This window comes from Oncorhynchus clarkii, chromosome 17 (assembly GCF_045791955.1).
Source record: "Oncorhynchus clarkii lewisi isolate Uvic-CL-2024 chromosome 17, UVic_Ocla_1.0, whole genome shotgun sequence".
Taxonomy (NCBI): domain Eukaryota; kingdom Metazoa; phylum Chordata; class Actinopteri; order Salmoniformes; family Salmonidae; genus Oncorhynchus; species Oncorhynchus clarkii.
This window is the reverse complement of record NC_092163.1, coordinates 17488578-17510531: the sequence shown is the minus strand read 5'-3', so window position 1 is coordinate 17510531 and position 21954 is coordinate 17488578. Positions and strand designations below refer to the sequence as shown.

The 21954-nt window shown below is 45.2% G+C and overlaps 2 protein-coding genes across 2 annotated transcripts; both read right to left on the bottom strand.

The window, feature by feature from the left end:
• Window positions 1-174: 174 nt before the first annotated feature.
• LOC139370387 (actin, alpha skeletal muscle 2-like) lies at window positions 175-4440 on the bottom strand. The gene is made up of 7 exons (XM_071109832.1): window positions 4195-4440; window positions 2364-2503; window positions 1738-2062; window positions 1463-1624; window positions 1139-1330; window positions 857-1038; window positions 175-711 (listed from the first exon to the last, which is right to left on the bottom strand). The coding sequence occupies exons 2-7, from the start codon at window positions 2490-2492 to the stop codon at window positions 568-570; spliced, it is 1134 nt and encodes a 377-aa protein (XP_070965933.1). The 5' UTR covers window positions 2493-2503; window positions 4195-4440; the 3' UTR covers window positions 175-567.
• A 2098-nt stretch (window positions 4441-6538) lies between these two features.
• Window positions 6539-21944, bottom strand: LOC139370386 (nuclear pore complex protein Nup133-like). The gene is made up of 26 exons (XM_071109831.1): window positions 21716-21944; window positions 21500-21615; window positions 21279-21382; window positions 20962-21066; window positions 20543-20674; window positions 18017-18187; window positions 17763-17918; window positions 17073-17143; window positions 16801-16948; window positions 16381-16531; window positions 15931-16088; window positions 15651-15742; window positions 15009-15178; window positions 14770-14864; window positions 12613-12837; window positions 12282-12404; window positions 11333-11432; window positions 10888-11145; window positions 10528-10661; window positions 9849-10007; window positions 9514-9649; window positions 9218-9336; window positions 8606-8686; window positions 7396-7460; window positions 7068-7156; window positions 6539-6808 (listed from the first exon to the last, which is right to left on the bottom strand). The coding sequence occupies exons 1-26, from the start codon at window positions 21841-21843 to the stop codon at window positions 6672-6674; spliced, it is 3423 nt and encodes a 1140-aa protein (XP_070965932.1). The 5' UTR covers window positions 21844-21944; the 3' UTR covers window positions 6539-6671.
• Window positions 21945-21954: the final 10 nt, after the last annotated feature.

Here is a 21954-nt window from a genome sequence, read left to right as displayed (position 1 = left end):
AAATTGAAAGTGTCTCAATGTTTAGGCTATTCATGTTGCTATGTGCCAAAAATGAATTCATCTTTGCCCTAATGGGTTTTTAATAGTTGCGCATCATAAAACGCACACCAAGGCCTATTTTAAGTGTTGATTGTGTTGTAATGCACCTCAAAAAAACAAAATAACAGAAACACGTTTGAAAATAGATGGTTTTTTATTTCCTATGTGGATCTCTTGATGGTTAGTAGTTGATAATGTTTGGCTGAGTACAGATAGCACGTACTTCTGAGCCATTATCGGGTAACCAGAGAAAACAACGTTGTGGTCACCCTCTGTCCCTCTTGCTTGTCACCAAAACAGACTGTGCTCACCAAAAAATACCAAATGATGGACGACCAATAAATAACATTTATGTACATTTTACATTCACATGTTGGTATTTTTCCTCACACGTCGTGATATTGACGTCATTCTCTCCGTTTGCTGAGCTTTCGCTGTTACAATGTAACAGTTGTATAAAGTTGTCCCTTGATCGCAAGTCGGTGTGCCGTTGTTGCTTGGATCCTGAGCGAGATGTTGACAATGCATTTAGAAGCACTTGCGATGGACAATGCTGGGACCTGCCTCGTCGTATTCCTGCTTGGTGATCCACATTGCCTGGAAAGTGGACAGGGAAGCCAGGATAGAGCCACCGATCCAGACGGAGTATTTACGCTCAGGTGGGGCAATGATCTATGCCAAGTGAGAAAGGGAGTATTAGATACTGAGTACCATAGGTAGCACAGGTAACACAATGACAATGAAACAATTATGCAGACCTATGGCATCTCTTTTCACTATTTTACTGTGCGTAAAAGTATTGTTTATTTGTAATTACCTTGATCTTCATGGTGCTGGGGGCCAGGGCAGTGATCTCCTTCTGCATACGGTCAGCAATACCAGGGTACATCGTGGTACCGCCGGAAAGCACATTGTTGGCGTACAGGTCCTTACGGATGTCAATGTCGCACTTCATGATGCTGTTGTAGGCAGTCTCATGAATACCAGCGGACTCCATACCTGTGCAGGTATACAAAGATCAATATTAATATTCAACCACTCTTTAGGCCGAAGATTTTATGTTGGATTATATTATAGGCCTATAACGGTAAATACCCACCAATGAAGGAAGGCTGGAAGAGGGTCTCTGGGCAACGGAAACGCTCGTTACCGATGGTGATGACCTGACCGTCGGGAAGCTCGTAGCTCTTCTCCAGGGAGGAGGAGGAGGCGGCGGTGGCCATTTCGTTCTCGAAGTCCAGGGCGACATAGCACAGCTTCTCCTTAATGTCACGCACGATCTCACGCTCGGCTGAAATGAGACATTTCCGTTAATGCGTAAAAGTATATCCCCGTGCGTCTGTGCTTTTGTGCGTAAAACGTTATAATACTTGAAATTGATCAAACAAGCATTTCTATGCAAAAACACAAAGTTCATGCTCACCGGTTGTGACGAAAGAGTAGCCACGCTCGGTCAGGATCTTCATGAGGTAGTCAGTCAGATCGCGACCAGCCAGATCCAGACGCATGATGGCGTGGGGGAGAGCGTAACCCTCATAGATGGGGACGTTGTGGGTCACACCATCACCGGAGTCCAGCACAATACCTAAACACAGAAAACACCACAATTCAGTAAAGCAGACAACCCAACCATCAACAACTTGAAATACAAATAACGAGTTGTGTGCGAAAAAAGGCGCGAGCGGGGAAAGTTCTTACCGGTGGTACGACCAGAAGCGTACAGGGACAGGACAGCCTGGATGGCCACATACATGGCGGGAACGTTGAAGGTCTCAAACATGATCTGTGTCATCTTCTCTCTGTTGGCCTTGGGGTTCAGGGGGGCCTCAGTGAGCAGGGTGGGGTGTTCCTCGGGGGCAACGCGCAGCTCGTTGTAGAAGGTGTGGTGCCAGATCTTCTCCATGTCGTCCCAGTTAGTGATGATACCATGCTCGATGGGGTACTTCAGGGTCAGGATACCCCTCTTGCTCTGAGCTTCATCTCCTACGTAGGAGTCCTTCTGACCCATACCCACCATCACACCCTGGAAGAGACAGAACAAGCCCGTTGAGACACCGGCAAGGACATGGCGCACAAGCCTAACAACTACACATTATCATCTAACATTGCACACTAAAACGGCACATCGCACCTAACACATTACACGTTACCACTAATAAACTATACCTAAATGCATTATTTTACTTTAATTCGTATATATTTGCCAATATGCTTTTTACGCATGTCTTTGCACTTTGGATATCATAGTTGGCTATATCATGAGACAAGGTATGGTGCCTTAATTCACATTACTAGCCATACCTAGGAGTGGTGCTTTTACGTACCTGGTGACGAGGGCGACCGACAATGGATGGGAAGACAGCCCTGGGGGCGTCGTCGCCGGCGAAGCCAGCCTTGACCAGGCCGGAGCCATTGTCGCACACAAGAGCGGTAGTCTCGTCGTCGTCACACATCTTGGTGGGTTCTGAGACAATGTGCAAAATGAACACACATTTATCATACAGTATACTGTAAGTAGCCTACTTACTGCAAAATCTCTCACTGACATTACGCACCTACATTATATGCGTGAAAACAACATTCTGTGCGTAAAAACGATACTTTCGGATGTATTGCTGATGCATCATGTATGCTCACTTAAGATTATCCACGCGTAACAAATGATCAAACAGAATGAATCACATTACACTGAGAGTTGACCAAGAATGCATATTAGGTTGCCTACATCAGTGCTTCCCACAATGTATGTTCTTAACCATTAGATCACAGGTGTCAAACTCATTCTACAAAGGGCCGAGTGTCTGCGGGTTTTCAATCCTCCCTTGTACTTGATTGATAAATCAAGGTAACTAATTAGTAAATAACTCCCCTCTCCTGGTTATCTAGGTCTCAATTGAAAGGAAAAAAATAAACCTGCAGACACTAGGCCCTCCTACTTTAGATGCACTTCTTGAGCCAGGGATGCTCACAGGGATATTGGTATCCACAGTACTGCATCAATTATACATTTTTCACTAAATTATTATTGTATTCACAAAAATGTTGTATTCTCCAAGAATGTTGTTTGGAACATAAATGCAATATTTAAGCTTCCTACTGCAGAATTATTTCACTACCCCATGGCCATGCACTGCAGAAGTCATAGTTAACCTGCTTGTATGCTATTTTATCGCACTCTAAAGTAAGAGTTGTGTTCACGAGTATGACAAAAATAACGTTTTAGTGTTCTAATTACGTTGGTAACTAGTTTATAATAGCAATAAGGCACCTCGGGGGTATGTGGTATATAGCCAATATACCACATCTAAGGGCTGTGTCCGTATACCACACCCACACCCACACCCTTTATGCCTTATTGCTTAAATATGACACCGTAGTCTGACACGCAGGTCTCGGGAATTTTACCAAAGTGATCATGATAACGTTAGGCTACACATTGACATTGACAAACATTTCAAAAATCGTTCCATGGAGTAATTTTACATTACATATACGTTTTATATTAATAAGGATTTCAGGTAATGCACATCAACTGGTTAAATAGATCGACAATCAATACACATATTGGGTAACCTATCATATAGGGTAGCTATAAGCATGTAATGCAGTCCTTCCAGGAACTTTTGATTCAATGCAAAGTTGTGGATCTCTTTCTCTTCTTGCTCTCACCTGCTGACGTAACAGGTTTTCCAATATTCAGTAGACGTATTCAATATTTTGTCTTACATTATCTTAATAAAGCAAATTAACTACCAAAATATATATATATATTTTTAATCTCAAATACCAATTATAATTTATCAATTAAATCAACATAATTTTTTACAATGACGCATTAGCCTATATTATGCAGGTAGACTAATGTACCAAATCAAATTAATTTTAATCCAATATCTTCTATTATTATAATAATCATTTGACAGTCAGGTGAAATCTGTTTAGTTTACGATAGTAGGCTAAAAGTTCAACTGAGCCGGTGATTGGCTGCCAAGTTTCACTGACTGTCACAATACTGTGTAGATTATCTTTGATTTGTTTAATTCCTTATTCAGAGTCCACGATGTAATGTCCCAGAGAGAGGAAAAAAATCCACTCCTCGTATTGACCTCCTGGTGCAGCAGCGTGGTGTAATATTCCACGGACGCGTTCACTTACCTGGTTTTCTTTTAGAAGAAGCTCAGTTGCAGAACTTTATCACTTCTGGTTCCAGCTAAGGACTGATAGCAACCGCCGTCAACCTTATATACCCGACGCCATCCACCTTTTTTCGTCTCCTGACAACCATTAGGAATGTCCATCTATTCCACAGGAATTCTCCCGACCCCTTCATCCATATTTGGTTCTTGGGACGGGTGCGCACTGGACACTCCCGTAGACGAGCGCTAAAGAGCTCAGGGTCGCACTTCGTAATGCGCAGGACGGTCCATATATGGAGAGGTAGTCCCGAATTCAAACTGTAGCGCTCGGCCCGTGTATGGAGAGCCGAGGGGTGTAATCCGTCGGACTCCTGCATGGCATTTTGAACACAGGCGCGCTTCGACGCAGGACTACACACGTCCATATTCTTCGTTCTATGACAGCATGCAATGCCAAATCATTCAATGATGCAAAGATATTGATTGTGGCTTTATTTTTTTCTTTGCAAATGACTTGCTTTCCGAGCGCACCTCGTCAAGGTAGCCCATGTTCTATTCATGTTATTTTATTGGTTTATGTTGATTCCTTTACAGCTAGAGCAGGTGCGAATTTATAAGGGTTGTTTAATTTTCACACTACAAATTATTATACAGTGAATCTCAGTGTATTTTACCCGGTTCTTTGTCAGATGAATGTTATTTTAATTGATAAGAACATTTTTTGGGGCGGAAATTGTCTCTCAAATGGTGTTTCAAATAAGTAGGCTGTGTAGCTGTTAGTCTAGTACTATTTTTTTAACAAAACGTTTGAAAACACATAGAAAATTTTAAATTAAAATCCCTCAAACTTTTCACAAGGGTACTGATTTAACATGGACTTTATTCTGCAGAATCAACAACAGCAAATAGAGAGGGGGGGGGGGGGGTTGTGTCAAGTTTGAGATGGGGGCGTTTGTGGTAGCTGGTCACTTGTAACTTCCGCATTTACTACAGTGGCCACGGTCTAGTTTCTCTGAACAGGGGGTAGCTCTGAAGGGGGGGGGGGGGGGGGGTAGGTGAAAGCAGATAGGACCCTAGCCATGCACAGTCGAACAGCTGCAGCCAGCCACCAAGGCATGGACAATTCCTTTTTTGTAGCCCCAGCGTTTAAAAAAAGCATCTTTATAAACTGATATGTTTGTCCAACTGCTAACTCATCACTGCCAAGGTATCCAACTAAATATACTTGTGGAAAGGTATTTTAGTACAAGAAAACAAAATGTTTAAAATTGCATTATCCAACTTCCATTGGTCCCTATAATTTTAGCTTTGATAGGCATGTTATTGATGGGATAGCCTACTTCGTATACCAATATTACAATGTTTACATTTGTCATTTAACGGACGCTCTTATCCAGAGCGACTTACAGTAGTGAGTGCATACATTATCGTACTGGTCTCCCGTGGGAATCAAGCCCACAACCCCGGCGTTGCAAGCGCCATGCGGGACCAATACTCAGGCTCGTAAATGTTATCTCCATACCAACCATACACAACACCACCATCCATGGAGGCATTCTACAAGCCAGACAGGAAGTCCTGTAATAAAATATTCCAAACCTAGAGCTCCCACACAATCTGTCAAAGATCAGTGAAAGTTTCAACTTAGTGTCAGAATCCATGACAACTACTCAAAATAGTCAATCAAGACTATTGATTAGGTTTGAAAGAGTATGCTTAGAAGCCTATCAAAAGCACACTTTCTCAGAGGGAGTTCTTTCAATCCCCCCCATATAGGGCTACTGAACCTTCAATCCCCCTCCCCCATAACAGCAGTGGTGGTAATTTATTGTGTATGTCCCTAATTTAACCTCTATTTTCTATTTTTAGAACAAGACACAGAGGCCATCTGCTTCTGCCATCAGTGCAAGTGGATCAGTTGCAGACTCCTCGAAGGGTTGGAGGGAGACACTTGAGTCAGGCCCCGCTATTTAAACATGAACCCAATACAGTTGGCAATGTAGGCTACGAGCACCCAATGGCTTGCTGCAGAAATCCAATAGCCTATTATGGCATGTTAGTCAATGAGTGTGGTTGTTGTTGAGTTGGATGTTGTGTTCATTTTGAGCGGCTAGTACAGGAGGTGTGTACTGTTTCATCTCTGGTCCTAGCCTAACGGCTCCAGTTGAATCCATGACATTTACTCTCCTGACTTTTACTCAAGCAATTATCACAGGAGATATAGGTGTATTGGAGATTCAGGATGTGTATCTACATATGTTGCTTTTTCCCAGGTTATTGAGGTAAGGAAATAAAACAATATATTTTGTTTTTCAAAAACTTAAAAGGAGTCTCGTGAATGCCAAAATCAAAAGAATAGAACATTTACAGAAATATGACTTTTATTTAGAAAATGCAACACGTTATCTTTTTGTCAAACAAACAGTAAAAATGGAAAGGAAAGGAACAAACCAAGTGCAACCTGGGAGACACAGTTGTGAAATGGGTCAGGGGTGATCAGATCTGTGCTTGCAGGTAATGTTCATAGTTGGCCCGCATTACAAACTCAAAAGTGGGCTTTGATTTCAAAGCCTCCATCTCGTCCAGCTGAAGAAGGTCTTTGAAGTCAGGAAGGTAGGTCTGTAGAGGAACACCTGGAAAACAACAAGAGAACACATTCTGAATAGGTTGGAAGGGTCATAAAGAGGTACATAATAAACAGAGCAGTGACACTCAATACCCTTTTCAATATTTTGTCATTAATAACAAAAAAAGATTACAACAATTCAACAATCTCCTAAATATCTCTTAAGTAACTCTTGAAATGTGTTGTTAACAAACAAATTAACTGATGAGAATACAGTGAAATCCTTGGGTCAGACACCGAGACAAAATGGCTACTGCAGTGCTTACCTTCTTGTATGAGCTTGAGGAGGATCTTGACAAAGATGCTGTCCTTGGCTGCCTCCAGAGGGTCATCGTTTCCATCAGCAGACGACCAGCTGTGAGAAACACAGCGTAAAAGGAAGCTCAATGCAAACTTACAGTAATAATAATACTTATAAATGCATTGCATTTACTATATAAAGCTCATTGACAGCGTAAAGAAATAACAAAAATGTAAGAAGTGTCAAACAGCATATTTATACCTATCAAATCCTTTCAAATTTGGAATTAGGAAATTAGCAAGAAAGGGAGTAAGAGTGAGATAGAAGGATTAGGGCCATTGAGCGGTACTTACTCGTCTTTCTTGATGGCCTTGCAGAAGATCTCACACTTGAGTCCCTCAATGTCCACAGCATCCTCCTGCAACAAGAATATGGCCCATATCAGTGAACCCTGACAGACCTGATTACCGTAATTAAGCGCACCTGAATATAAATCGCACCCACTGAATTATATGTATTTTGTACATAAATACGCCGCACATGTCTATAAGCTGCAGGTGCCTACCGGTACATTGAAACAAATTAACTTTACACAGCCTTTAAACGAAGCACGGCTTGTAACAAAAATAAATAGGCTTTAACGAAGCACGGCTTGTAACAAAAATAAATAGGCTTTAACGAAACACGGCTTGTAACAAAAATTAAAACAGTAGCCTACCAAGCCTCCTCCTGTGCACTGAAACCACTGAAGTCATCTCCTTCGGTGTCGGAGTTGAATAGCCTCAGAATTGCTTCATCCGATGTTGGATCGTTTTCATTGTCGCTCTCGTCACTTTCATCCGGAGACAAATACCCCGCTGAGCTCATGCTGCCCCTTCAACACGCAGCAGTCCTGCCTTTCCAAACCCGTTGATGATAGTGGATTTTTTGACAATGCTCCACGCTGTCAGGACCCACTGGCAGACTTGACCAGAAGATGCTCTTCGCCTGCGGCCCGTTTTAGTGAAGGATTTCTCCCCATTTGTCATCCAAGCCTCCCACTGAACAAGGAGCGCCACCTTAAATGCACGATTTACACTGATGTCGAGTGGCTGCAAATACTTTGGGCCATCTGCTTTTCTTCCCTCTGAAAGCTTTTGTTTTCTTTTTGCACTGAGTCAGTTCCTCACGCTGCTGTTTACAAATTCTTATCATCGACTCATTAAGGCCAAGCTCCCATGCAGCAGCTCTATTTCTTTTTCCAACAGCCAGATCTATCGCCTTCAACTTGAAAGCTGCATCATATGCATTTCTCCGTGTCTTTGCCATGATGAGGGTGACAAAATGACTACTGTATTCAGAATGATGGGAAGTTTGAGCGCGCTCGATTTACGTCACATTATGTGACGGTGCTCAGTTTTTTGGCGGCATGAATCTTGCGAAAGCGGGAAAAATCCATAAATTAGCCGCGTCATTGTATAAACCGCGAGGTTCAAAGTGTGGGAATAAAGTTGCGGTTTATAGTCCGGAAATTACAGTAATCAACCCTGAGTTAATGATTCATGCTAGCGGTAGTAGGACTACCTCGTCTATGTACTCCAGTAGATCCAAAGCCTTCTTGAAGTCATACTCATTGGCTCGTCGGTTGTCATCACAAATATACAGCTGGTGAGAAAATAGAAAAATGAGGTCAGTCCATTGGTATTTGTGGGAGCTTCTTTTTGGGGTTCAGTTGGTGACAGGAGGATAGATGTGTGTGTTGTATTGTCATCGTGTATCTGTGTGGTGGTAGGTATGTGGATTTATGTAGAGTTACTGGTTGTGCGACTGTGCGTGTATAGTCTACTTAAGCTATAAGGCATGAGGGGGTGTGGTATATGGCCAATATTCCACGGCTAACGGCTGTTCATGGCATGACACAACGCGGAGTGCCTGGATACAATCCTTAGGTGTGGCATATTGGTCATATATCACAAACCTAGGAGGTGCCTTATTGCTATTATAAACTAGTTACCAATGTAATTAGAGCAGTAAAAATACATTTTGTCATACCTGTGGTATAAAGTCTGATATACCATGGCTGTCAGCCAATCAGCATTTAGGGCTCGAATCACCCAGTTTATAATGGTGCATTGATAACGTTGTCTGTGTTGGGTTATGTGGTAATGTGAGGGGTCCACTGATGTGTGTTCTTACATTAATAAGGTTGTGAGCGCTGAGCAGGGGCATGGTGTCTGGGTTCTGTTGTTTCTCCTCCAGCAGCTGTTTGGGCAGAGTCTCCTGGTGCAGCAGGAACCACTCCTGCTCTACCATGTCTGTAGGATGACAAAGAAAACACTGGTGATATCCCTGCAGAACTCACCAATTAGACACCCCACAGTGAACAGAGGCTTCCTTGCTTCTTTTGCATTAAACAGTGTCTGTTGTCTTAGGGCTAAATACGAACACAGTTGAAGCAGAATTAAGCAGCATTATCTCAAGTAGCCCCTTACCGTCTACTTGTTTCTTCATCACCGCCTCAGGCATGTCTGATGCCAGGGCAGTCAGTTTACTGAGAGCCAACAGGATCTTCTTCTTCACAAAGTAACGTGTCTCCATGTTGGCCTGGCCATACAGGGTTTTGTGGGCCTGGGAAGAGAAAGAGATGGTCAAATAAATATCACAAATGCAACACTGTTTATATTAACATGGGAAACTACACTATATCTACTGTATGTCTTTTCATATGAAGCGGCATGTTCACAAGTTAGCTACTAAGGTCAACTGATATGTGTGTGTGTGTGAGAGAGAGAGAGAGAGAGAGAGAGAGAGTGTGTGTTCCACTTACACTGCTGAAGTCATGTACGTGGATGTGGTGCAGCCAGCTGAGGTGTTCGTGGGACTGCAGGAAGCTGGCCAGCTGCTGGTGCTGGGCGATGGGCTGGGAGAGCAGCTTGCCCCGCTTTCCCTTCTCCATGTACCAGCGGAACAGGAAGTCCGCAAAGTTCTACAGGAAGTGACATGGAAATTAAATGAAACACGCAGCATCTTTGGAATCCTAGTCTAGTCCTAGCTTGAGAAATACCCATTATGAGATAAAATTGTTGTTATCAATGTATGATTTACATGCGCTGTCTGAGTAACGGCAGGTAGGCTAGCGGTTAAGAGCGTTAGGCCAGTAACCAAAAGATTGTTGCTGCGAATCCCCGAGCCGACTATGTGAAAATCTGTCGATTTGAATTTGAGCAAGGCACTTAACCCTAATTGCTTCTGTAAGTCGCTCTGGATAAGAGTGTCTGCTAAATAAATTAAAATGTAACATGCACATATCCCTTGTTAGTGCCAGATTTGATAAAACACCCGTGATAAAATTTGGCCGTGTTCAGTACGGCACACAGTAGCAAAACATTTAGCAAACAACAACAAAAATCTGCGTTCTTATTGGACCAGTTCAAGTAGTACCTCCCCATTTCAAAATTTCTCCACCTAATGAACACCACCTTGGTTTTAGAGGATTAGTGTCTGACCTGGTCGGCGAACTTGGCCATGTAGTGCTGCAGTCTATTCTGGTTGTCAGTCTGCTCACACATCTGGACCAGAATGTCAAAGTCACAATATTTCTCTGCCAGTGCCGCCACCCACTGGTACTGACCCAGCTCCACTGGAACATAAGGAAAAGTGAACACCCTTAATATTATTTAAGTGTACATAATACCTTTATAATGGATGCAATAAGCAGTCAGACTTATAATTTATGAAGAATATCAGCTACATTTAGCTATAAATGAGTAATTCCACTTATTTTGTATTCCAAAATGGCTTGACCCGGTAACCAAATACTCAAGCCAAAATGCCCGCCCGGTATTTTGCGTTCAATCTCCACTCACACAGTGGTGCAAGCAGCTCAGAGCGACGCTGCGTGTACTCCATCTCCAGGGTGTTGTAGTGGTCCTGCTGGCCCGGGCGGCCCGGTCTCAGTGAGGTCAGCTGGGCAACGTAGCCTCCCAGGAGCACGTCCAGCAGTGCTGTCAGCTGCTCGTTCAGGCCATTGCGCAGCTCCGAGTCGGCGTGAGGGTACACGTCACGCAGGATCACCTCGTGCTGGCGGGCGATGACGGTGCGCACCCCGCCCAGACTGCTAGAAGCTGTGGGGAGAGAAAGATACAGGTTTAGGGATTAAGGGCACATCTCAATTGTCTTATATTTGGGAGACTCTAAATTCTTCTCCTTCATCGCAGTGAAAGGGATCTAGCATATCACTTTCACCTATCCTGTCTTTTCAGATCAGCTGACATTAACAAAAGGAGACAAGGCGTTCAACAGCGAATGTACCGGTCCATGGGATGTATTCTGGCTCAGCAGTGGTGCTCTCTGAGGCTCTGTACAGTGAGGCCTTGGTGTCTCTGTACTGACCAGCAGCCTGCAGCATGTCCTGGAATACAACACACAAACGTACACAAATTACTGACTGTGCCATTACAAGAAATACCACCTCACAAGCAACACACTTTGGCCTGAATGCCAAACGTCACATCTGGAGGAAACCTGGCACCATCCCTACGGTGAAGCATGGTGGTGGCAGCATCATGCTGTGGGGATGTTTTCTGCGCTAGGGACTGGGAGACTAGTCAGGATCGAAGGAAAGATGAACAGAGCAAAGTACAGAGAGATCCTTGATGAAAACCTGCTCCAGAGCAGGACCTCAGACTGGGGCGAAGGTTCACCTTCCAACAGGATAATGACCCTATGCACACAGCCAAGACAATGCAGGTGTGGCTTCGGGACAAGTCTCTGAATGTCCTTGAGAGGACCAGCCAGAGCCTGGACTTGAACCCGATCGAACATCTCTGGAGACCTGAAAATAGCTATGCAGTGACGCTCCCCGTCCAACCTGACAGAGCTTGAGAGGATCTGCAGAGAAGAATAGGAGAAACTCCCCAAATACAGGTGTGCCAAGCTTGTAGCGTCATACCAAGAAGACTCAAGGCTGTAATCGCTGCCAAAGGTGCTTCAACAAAGTACTGAGTAAAGGGTCTGAATACTTATGTAAATGTGATATTTTTTTGCATATATTTGCAAAAATGTCTAAAAACCTGTGTTTGCTTTGTCATTATGGGGTAGTGTGTGTAGATTGTCAAGGGGTCTGAATACTTTTTTTTTTACTGTAGATACACAGTATATATAAGCACACCATATGATCAAAAGGCAACTATACACATGCATGGGAGATACATGACAAACAATATGGATACAGAGGGCCTGCACTGACTGTGTTGTGTACCTTGATGATGGTATTGACACTGAGCACCACTTCAGCCCACTTCACAGAGTCCACAGGGTTCTCCTTCAGAGTCCTCTCCTCCTCTTCCAGTAGACACTCAAAGACTGAGGAGATCTGAGACACCTACACACACACACACCTTAATAACCTCACCTCAGGCATAAGACAGAAGCTTCCCACAATCCCAAAGCTAATGCTCTGACAGAAAACATGATTTTATGATTAAATTGGAATCTCAAATCCTCTAAATTGTGTGAAGACCCCAACTATTATCTCTGTCATTGTCACCAGACCCCAGCCCTGCTGGGGATATTATCTCTGTCATTGTCACCTCTCTGAAGAAGACGTCTGCGGCCGTGAGGCTGGTGGACACGGTTGCGTTGCTCTTCCTCAAGGCAATGAGGATGGCGCGATTGACCAGCTCGCTGTGCTTGGCGTGGTGGTTCTTCAGCGTCATGGCCGCCTGTAGCTTCTCGGCATGTTCGCACAGCAACAGGCGCGTCGCCATGGGAGACGAGCGCACCGTGGTCTGGCCCAACCGGTCCAGGAGACCCACCTGTGGGGGAAGGGAGGTGTGCCAGTATGAGAACAAGTTCTCATTTACAACTGTGACCTGGCCAAGATAAAGCAAAGCAGTGCGACAGAAACAACAACAGAGTTACACATAAATAAACATATTTACATAAATAAATAAACGTACAGTCAATAACACAATATGTACAGTGTGTGCAAATGGAGTAAGGAGGGAAGGCAATAAATAGGCCAATAGTAGCAAAGTAATTACAATTTAGCAAATGAACACTGCAGATGATGATGTGCAAGTAGAAATACTGGTGTGCAAAAGAGCAGAAAAGTAAATAAAAACAATATGGGGATGAGGTAGGTAGTTGGATGGGCTATTTACAGATGGGCTGTGTACAGCTGCAGCGATCGGTAAGCTGATCAGATAGCTGATGTTTAAAGCTAGTGAGGGAGATATCGCTGAAGTTGGAGACGTATTTTTGCAATTCGTTCCAGTCATTGGCAGCAGAGAACTGGAAGGAAAGGCAGCCAAAGGAAGTGTTGGCTTTGGGGATGACCAGTGAGATACCTGCTGGAGTGCGTGCTACGGGTGGATGTTGTTATGGTGACCAGTGAGCTGAGATAAGGCGGAGCTTTACCTAGCAAACACTTATAGATGACCTGGAATCAGTGGGTTTGGCAACGAATATGTAGCGAGGGCCAGCCGACGAGAGCATACAGGTCGCAGTGGTGGGTGGTATATGGGGCTTTGGTGACAAAACGGATGGCACTGTGATAGACTGCATCCAGTTTGCTGAGTAGAGTGTTGGAGGCCATTTTGTAAATAGCCCCGACGTCGAGGACCGGTAGGATAGTCAGTTTTACGAGGGTATGTTTGGCAGCGTTAGTGAAGGAGGCTTTGTTGCAAAATAGGAAGCCAATTCTAGATATAATTTTGGATTGGAGATGCTTAATAGGAGTCTGGAAAGAGAGTTTACAGTCTAGCCAGATGCCTAGCTAGGTATTTGTAGTTGTCCACATATTCTTTTTTTTTTTTGTTTGTTTTTTAAAAAAATGTTACCCCTTTTTCTCCCCAATTTCGTAGTATCCAATTGTTGTAGTAGCTACTATCTTGTCTCATCGCTACAACTCCCGTACGGGCTCGGGAGAGACGAAGGTTGAAAGTCATGCGTCCTCCGATACACAATCAACCAAGCCGCTGCTTCTTTAACACAGCGCACATCCAACCCGGAAGCCAGCCGCACCAATGCGCCGGAGGAAACACCGTGCACCTGGCCACCTTGGCTAGCGTACACTGCGCCCAGCCCGCCACAGGAGTCGCTGGTGCGCGATGAGACAAGGACACCCCTACCGACCAAGCCCTCCCTAACCCGGGCGACGCTAGGCCAATTGTGCGTCGCCCCACGGACCTCCCGGTCGCGGCCGGTTACGACAGAGCCTGGGCGCGAACCCAGGACTCTGATGGCACAGCTGGCGCTGCAGTACAGCGCCCTTAACCACTGCGCCACCCGGGAGGCCCGTTGTCCACATATTCTAAGTCAGAACGGTCCAGAGTAGTGATGCTAGTCAGGAAGGCGGGTGCAAGCAGTGATCGGTTGAAGAACATGCATTTAGTTTTACTAGCGTTAAAGAGCAGTTGGAGGCCACGGAAGGAGTGTTGTATGGCACTGAAGCTCGTTTGGAAATCGGGGTGTGGAGTAACGAGGTATGGTTGTTGAACTCAGTCATGACATATCGATCTTTATTCAGAAATCTGTGAGAAGCTCTGTAGTGAAGTCCGATCCCAAAGTGTCCCATATGATTAGAATTATTCCGGATTGAAATGTATTTCTATGCAGGTGGCCACAGGATTAGAATTATTCCGGATTAAACGGGATTAAAATGTATTTCTATGCAGGTGGCCCACAGGATTAGAATTATTCTGGATTAAACAGGACTGAAATATATTTCTATGCAGGTGGCCCACCTGTAGCAGGAAGTCCATGAAGCAGCCGTGGGCCTTCATCTTGTCCTCTAGCTGGTGGAGGATGATGAGGGAGGTCAGGGGGAAGCCAGCACTCTCTGAACACAACAACACAGAAACAAGGTCACTTCTATGTGGAGCAATATATTCAATAATTTTGATAGAAAATAACTACAGGTTTCCATGTCTTTGCCTGTCTACATTTCTCTCCCTCTTTTTCTGTTTCCCTCCCTCCCTCCCACCGTCAGGGACAGACTCGGCCCAGCGGGGGTCTGAGGCTGGGTAGTCGTCCACCAGGTCCAGGTTGATCCGGGTCACCACCAGGTCCAGCTCCCCGCCCACCTCCCCGTCTCCGTCCCCCTCCATGGGGAACAGCTCATCTGTCATGTTCTGGGCCCCCACCAGGTCATTCCTGATAAACACAACAGTTACGTTCTACTCACAACATTGTAAGGTAAACTCAATGGTAACAATGTTTATTGCTTAGATCATTTAACCAGGTCATTCCTGAAAACACATAAAATAATTTCACATAATTACTTAGTGGTACTCATTTAAAGTGTACACACCCCATTCACTCAATGTCTACATGTACTCTCACACAGTCACTCCCTCCCTCTTTCTGTAAAAAACTCTCACAGAGCTCTGCGTCCTCATTTGGCAGTAACAGCTGCTCGAGCTTACCAACAACTGGGCAGATGCAATCACAGAGAGCAAGTAATTACACAGACCTAAATCCACATCGTCCTCAACACAGGGACATTTTTTTTCAGGGGAGAAACAAACAAATTCCCTTGTTTTTCGAAGGAGGTCTGTGTCATTGTCAAAAAAACTACAACTTCAGCAATTGGGGCCAACGTCACACAATCTTTCTGCAGACTTACCGGCAGAACTGCAGGAACGCTGCTTTTAGGAGTTTAGTTTTGTCCTCTTGCGCTACAGGCTCCATCCTAGTCGGAGTCTCCATAGCAGTTGCCTTGAAACCAAAAAGTGTGAACAATGTGAACTCATCAATTATGTAAAAATAATGAAAATGAACAAATAAAAAACATTGCTAGTCCACCAATTGAATGCCATCTAATTATTCATACAAGTCAAATGACCCAATTGGCGACCCAGTTCCATATCAGAGACCTAGCCCTGCTTTATTTAATCTGACTCTACCTCAGGGCCGGCCCCAGCCAAGGAGAAGCAGAGGGAGTCCTCCATGGTCTCAGGCAGCATGGAGGCACTCTCCCTGGCCACCACGGCCACCAGACCACTGTTCTGGGAGAAGAACACCGGCAGGTTGGCACAGCAGCCCCCACCACGCAGACGGTCACCTGGAGAGATGAAGGAGGACGGTGAGAATAGAAACATGGGAGGCGAGTCAAGTCAAATTGACCATGATAACTATGTTTTACTGAGAGCTGTTGTTGTAGCCATCTACACCATTCACTCATCAATACCATTCCATTTAAAACATTGGGTGCATGTCAACAGTCTCTAAAGGCTTCCTCTTCTTGTCAAATGTTTTTTTTAATTAAGAAAATGAGATGAGGAAAAGGGCCATTTTAAACTATTGAGAGGCGCCCAATGTCCTCTAACCTTGAGCCCATTATCCATGTCTCTTACCAGGTGTGTTGAAGGGGATCTTCTCCTCAGGTAGACCTCCTCTGCCGGTACCGGTGGAGCAGGCAAACACCAGCTCCTCGTTGTACAGGAAGGCAGCAGGGCTGGAGGCCAGTGGTAACAACAGCCTCATGGCCTGGAGGGCATCCTCACTCTGAGGGGAATAACACAACATATCAACCATTAGACAAATAAACATCCACATTTAAACTGAAGGAAGACCAATATGGTTGATATTTTCATGTCTGAAAAATAGCATTCTATTTTGTCGAAATTCATGAAAATGTAGAAAGCCATGAAGCGTTGAGCGAGTCTACTTAGGGAACCTATTGCCACTTTCAAACTAATACAATAAAATTTTTTAAAAAGCATTCATAAACCATAATACACTAATTCAGTGACCAGGGTTAAGTGAAAACTGACCTGGAAAGGGGGGTTGTACTTGGTGACCTCCACAGAGAGCTCCTCAGAGATGTTGTTGCCGTTGTCCAGCAGGGTGACCAGGCAGAAGTAGGCCAGGCAGGGGGAGTCTGAGGGGTGCCAGGCTGCTGCCAAAACTACCAGGCCATCCCTGGAACACAAAATTATAGTCGGAAGTATGTAGAATCATAGTCGCAGTCACCAGCTGACTATTACGTCAAATCATGTAGTGAGATAAATACACATCCAGAAACCTAGATGAGAGCTCGACTTACTGGCTCAGCTGCATGTCCACGTAGGTAACGTTCACTCCCTCCTTGATTTCCTCATAGTTGCTCTCTGACCCCTGATTGATGGCGAGAAAAACAAACAAAAACAGGTCATGCCTTCAGGACAATCATCCAATCTACTGGTTAACTACCAAAATAAAGGAAACACCAACGTAAGTGTCTTAATAGGGTGTTGAGCCGCCACTAGCCACCTGAAAAGCGTTGATGCACCGTGGCATAGATTCTCCAAGTGTCTGGAACTCTATTGGAGGGATGCAATATAATTTCTCCACAATAAATTGCATAATTTGGTGTTTTGTTGATGGTGGTGGAAAACACAGTCTCAGGCGTCGCTCCAGGATCTTACATAAGTGTTCAATTGGTTTGAGATCTGGTGACAGACACACACACGCTTTAAACCCCCTATGCTCCTTTGATACCACACTTTCAAAGTCACTGAGATCTCTTCTAGCCATGGAAGCCATAATGGCTAAGCATGATGATATGTTCACTTATTAATTAATTAACTCAGGAAGCACATGCTTTGTGTCCCTCATTTACTCAAGTGTTTCCTTTATTTTGGCAGATACCTGTACAACCAAGGGGACAGTTCACCTCAAAGTAATGCACCATGATTTAACGCAACCTGACAAAGTAACGCAACACAACATTCATGTAAAGTGTTGTTCTGCTTACCCAGATGGCGTCAGCGACACTCTCCGTCAGAGCGCGGCTGGAGTCCCAGCTGAGGACCTGGTGCTCTGTGACCTCATCCACCTCCCATTTACTGAGCCCACAGGAGGTCAGAGTATATAGGCAGCCCGTCTCTCCCACCCACAGAACACTGTGGAGCTATAGAGGGAGAAGAGGGTATGTGAGCTGTTATCATCATATTACCTATTAATGACTATATTTTGGGGATTCATAGGACTCCACTAGAAGAAACGTGCATTGTTGTTGGTAAGCGGGGCGAGCATGCCAAAGAGGCTGGAGACGCGGCGTCCGATGCCGGAAAGCACCCCCTGGCCCTGCTGTAGCGCCCTCTGCAGCGGGTTTCCGGAGGGGTCCGCCCCGAGACGCATCAACTGGCCCTTGTAGGATGACACGATGAAACTACCCCCCTGAGGGAAGAGAGGGATGGTGGGATGAGGGAGGAGAGGAAAGGGGATGAAATCAACAGCACATAATGTTTAATCCAATAAATATGCTCAACGTGTATCTGTGTGCTACCATTTTACACAGAATTTGTTGGCAATTCTCAATCCACTAATAATGAGAACCTGCTCTATTCATCCTTTATCTGTGATTGCGGAGCAGTGCTGTATTCAAGTGCATTGGAGATGTTGTACCCACTGTGGCTATTAAAACCTACCCTAACTAGACACCGTGGATGGATGGCGGCATTCGCGCAAAACTGAAAGCGCGATCCACCGCATTTAACCATGGAAAGAGGTCTGGGAATATGACTGAATATAAACGGTGTAGTTATTCCCTCCGCAAGGCAATCAAACAAGCGAAATGCCAGTACAGGGACATGGTGGGGTCGCAACGGACACGAGACGTATGTGGCAGGGTCTACAGGAAATCACGGACGACAAAATGAAAACCAGCCACCGACGTCACGCTTCCAGACAAACTAAACACCTTTTTTGCCCGCTTTGAGGATAACACAATGCCACCGTTGCTTCCCGCTAACAATTACTGCTGCCCTCCCCCTTCTCCGTGGCAGACGTGAGTAAAACATTTAAACATGTTAACCCTCGCAAGGCTGCTGGCCCAGACGGCATCCCTAGCCACGTCCTCAGAGCATGCGCAGACCAGCTGGCTGGTGTGTTTACAGACATAGTCAATCGCTCCATATCCCAGTCTGTTGTCCACACATGCTTCAAGATGGCTTCCATTGTTCCTGTACCCAAGAAGGCAAAGATAACTGAACTAAATGACTATTGCCCCGTAGCACACACTTCTGTCATCATGATGTGCTTTGAGAGACAGGGATCATATCACCTCCACCTTACATGTCACCCTAGACCTACTTCAGTTTGCATACCGACCCAATAGGTCCACAGACGACGCAATCGCCTGCACACTGCCCTATCCCATCTGGACAAAAGGAATACCTATGTAAGAATGCTGTTCACTGACTACAGCTCAGCATTCAACACCATAGTACCCTCCAAGCTCATCATCAAGCTGGAGGCCCTGTTCTCAACCCTGCCCTGTGCAATTGGGTCCTGGACTTTCTAACGGGCCACCCCCAGGTGGTGAAGGTAGGAAACAACATCTCCACTTCGCTGACCCTCAACACTGGGGCACCACAAGGGTGCGTGCTCAACCCCCTCCTGTACTCCCTGTCCACCCATGATTGCGTGGCCATGCACGCCTCCAACTCAATCATCAAGTTTGCAGACGACACAACAGTAGTGGGCTTGACAGCCTACAGGGAGGAGGTGAGGGCGGTGTGTGGGAGTGTGGTGTCAGGAAAACAACCTCTCACTCAACGTTAACAAAACAAAGGAAATGATCGTGGACTTCAGGAAACAGCAGAGAGCACCCTCCAGCCACATCGAAGGGACAGCAGTGGAGAAGATGGAAAGTTTTAAGTTCCTCGGCGTACACATCACAGACAAACTGAAATGTTCCACCCACACAGACAGTGTGGTGAAGAAGGCACAACAGCGCCTCTTCAACCTCAGGAGAATGAAGAAATTTGGCTTGTCACCCAAAACCCTGACAAACTTCTTTGATGCAAATTGAGAGCATCCTGTATCACAGCCTGGTACAGCAATTGCACCACCCTCAACCGCAAGGCTCTCCAGAGGGTAGTGAGGTCTGAACAACGCATCACTGTGGGAAAACTACCTGCCCTCCATGACACCTTCAGCACACGATGTCACAGGAAGGCCAAAAAGATCATCAAGATCATCAACCACCCGAGCCACTGCCTGTTCACACCGCTATCATCCAGAAGGCGAGGTCAGTACAGGTGCATCGAAGCTGGGGCCGAGAGACTGATAAACAGCTTCTATCTCAAGGCCATCAGACCGCTAAACAGCAATCACTAACTCAGAGAGGCTGCTGCCTACATTGAGATCCAATCACTGGCCACTTTAATAAATGTATCACTCGTCACTTTATACAATGCCACTCTAAATAATGCCACTTATAATGTTTACATATCTTACATTACCCATATCACATGAATATACTGTATTTATACCGTCTATTGCACCTTGCCTATGCCGCTCGGCCATCGCTCATCCATATACTTATATGTACATATTCTCATTCACCCCTTTAGATGTGTGTATTAGGTTGTTGTTGGGGAATTGTTAGATTACTTGTTAGATATTACTGCACTGTCGGAACTAGAAGCACAAGCATTTCGCTACACTCGCATTAACATCTACTAACCATGTGTATATGACCAATAAATGTGATTTGAAGAACAATGCATCCACAACATACCAACTTACCCTAACAGCCACAACAAAGTTGCAGAGGTTTTCGCCCATGTCGACCACAGTCTCAGCATAATTCCCCTCGTGGGCCAAACTGGGCCAGAACCGGGCTGTTCCCTCCGGAGCCACCGCCATGACAGAGATAGACTGAGCATTCAAGACAAAGTCCCACAACAGTAAACAACCATGACTGATGGTGAGTTGATTGGAATTTCAGTTAATTTGTTCCTGATTATTAGCCTGGGTGCCAGCTTATTCAGTCAGGAATGCCTTGTCAAGACAACAACAAGTAGGCTAAAGCAGAAAGAGACTGGCACTCAGGCTAGCTGCTCAACAGCTAACAGTTAAGTCATTAGACAGACATGTGTGATGAGTTCCCACCTTTGGAGGTTGAATAGTTTAGTTTCCTGATTAGTGATATAGTCATTGATTACCTGAACAGTGGCAGTCTCCAGAGGGCTGGGAGATGATATCGAGATGAGGTCAGCATAGTAGACAAACTCACTAGTTGGCAGCTGGAGGCCCTTACATACTGACAACTAGGAAACACAACAGAGAAGGTTCACGCATTGGCACTGCATGTTTTTTTTGTTATTATAGGACACACTGTATCAATGTGTTGCATATCTCATCATTATCAACCAGAGTGACACAAAGTGGTAGGGTTCTACCTGGACTTGCCCAATAAGGAGGGCTCATTTTGTGTTCCGTTTCAAAGCGCTTTGCTACGGTGTGACCCACTGAACTGTACCTTTGCAACAGCAGTCTGGCAGATCTTCCAGATGATCAGTCGCTCTCCACACACCATCCAGGCCCAGCCACTCTCATCCACATTCACAGAGATCTGGTCATCAGCTGAGGGACACAAAACCCGTGGGAGAGTAGAGCATTGATCGGGATGACCTGTACAATGCATTCTACAGTATGTATAACTCGCAGAGAGATAATGACAGGAAAGAGTCAATGACCCACCATCAGCCATAGTCAAAGCCTCCATGACTTTGACAGGTAGAGAAGAGCCAAACGTCTGGACATCGAAGTGGAGTGCTTCTGAAGTTGAGTAGCTCTGCACACGCGTGGGAGTTGATCTGGAAATGAGAGGGTCAGCAGTTGTTTAAAAACACTCCACCATTGACTGTGCCTGAAGAGACACTGTTGACAATGGCATGATGGAGTATGGACACTCACCTCGATGCTAACGACGTCCTACGTGGGGAAAAGAGAAGCCCTGTAGGTGTACCGGCGAGACTCTTTCTACCGGTGACCCTTGAGGACTGCCTTCGGCCTGAACAAGGGGTGGGACGAGGGCTAAACATCGTAGCTATGCCCCAAAATGCTCAATATTAATTCAGACAGCTCTTCTTATTTTGCGCGCACAATATGAAACTTCAGGCGCATTAAATATACGTCATGAAATACAAAATCAA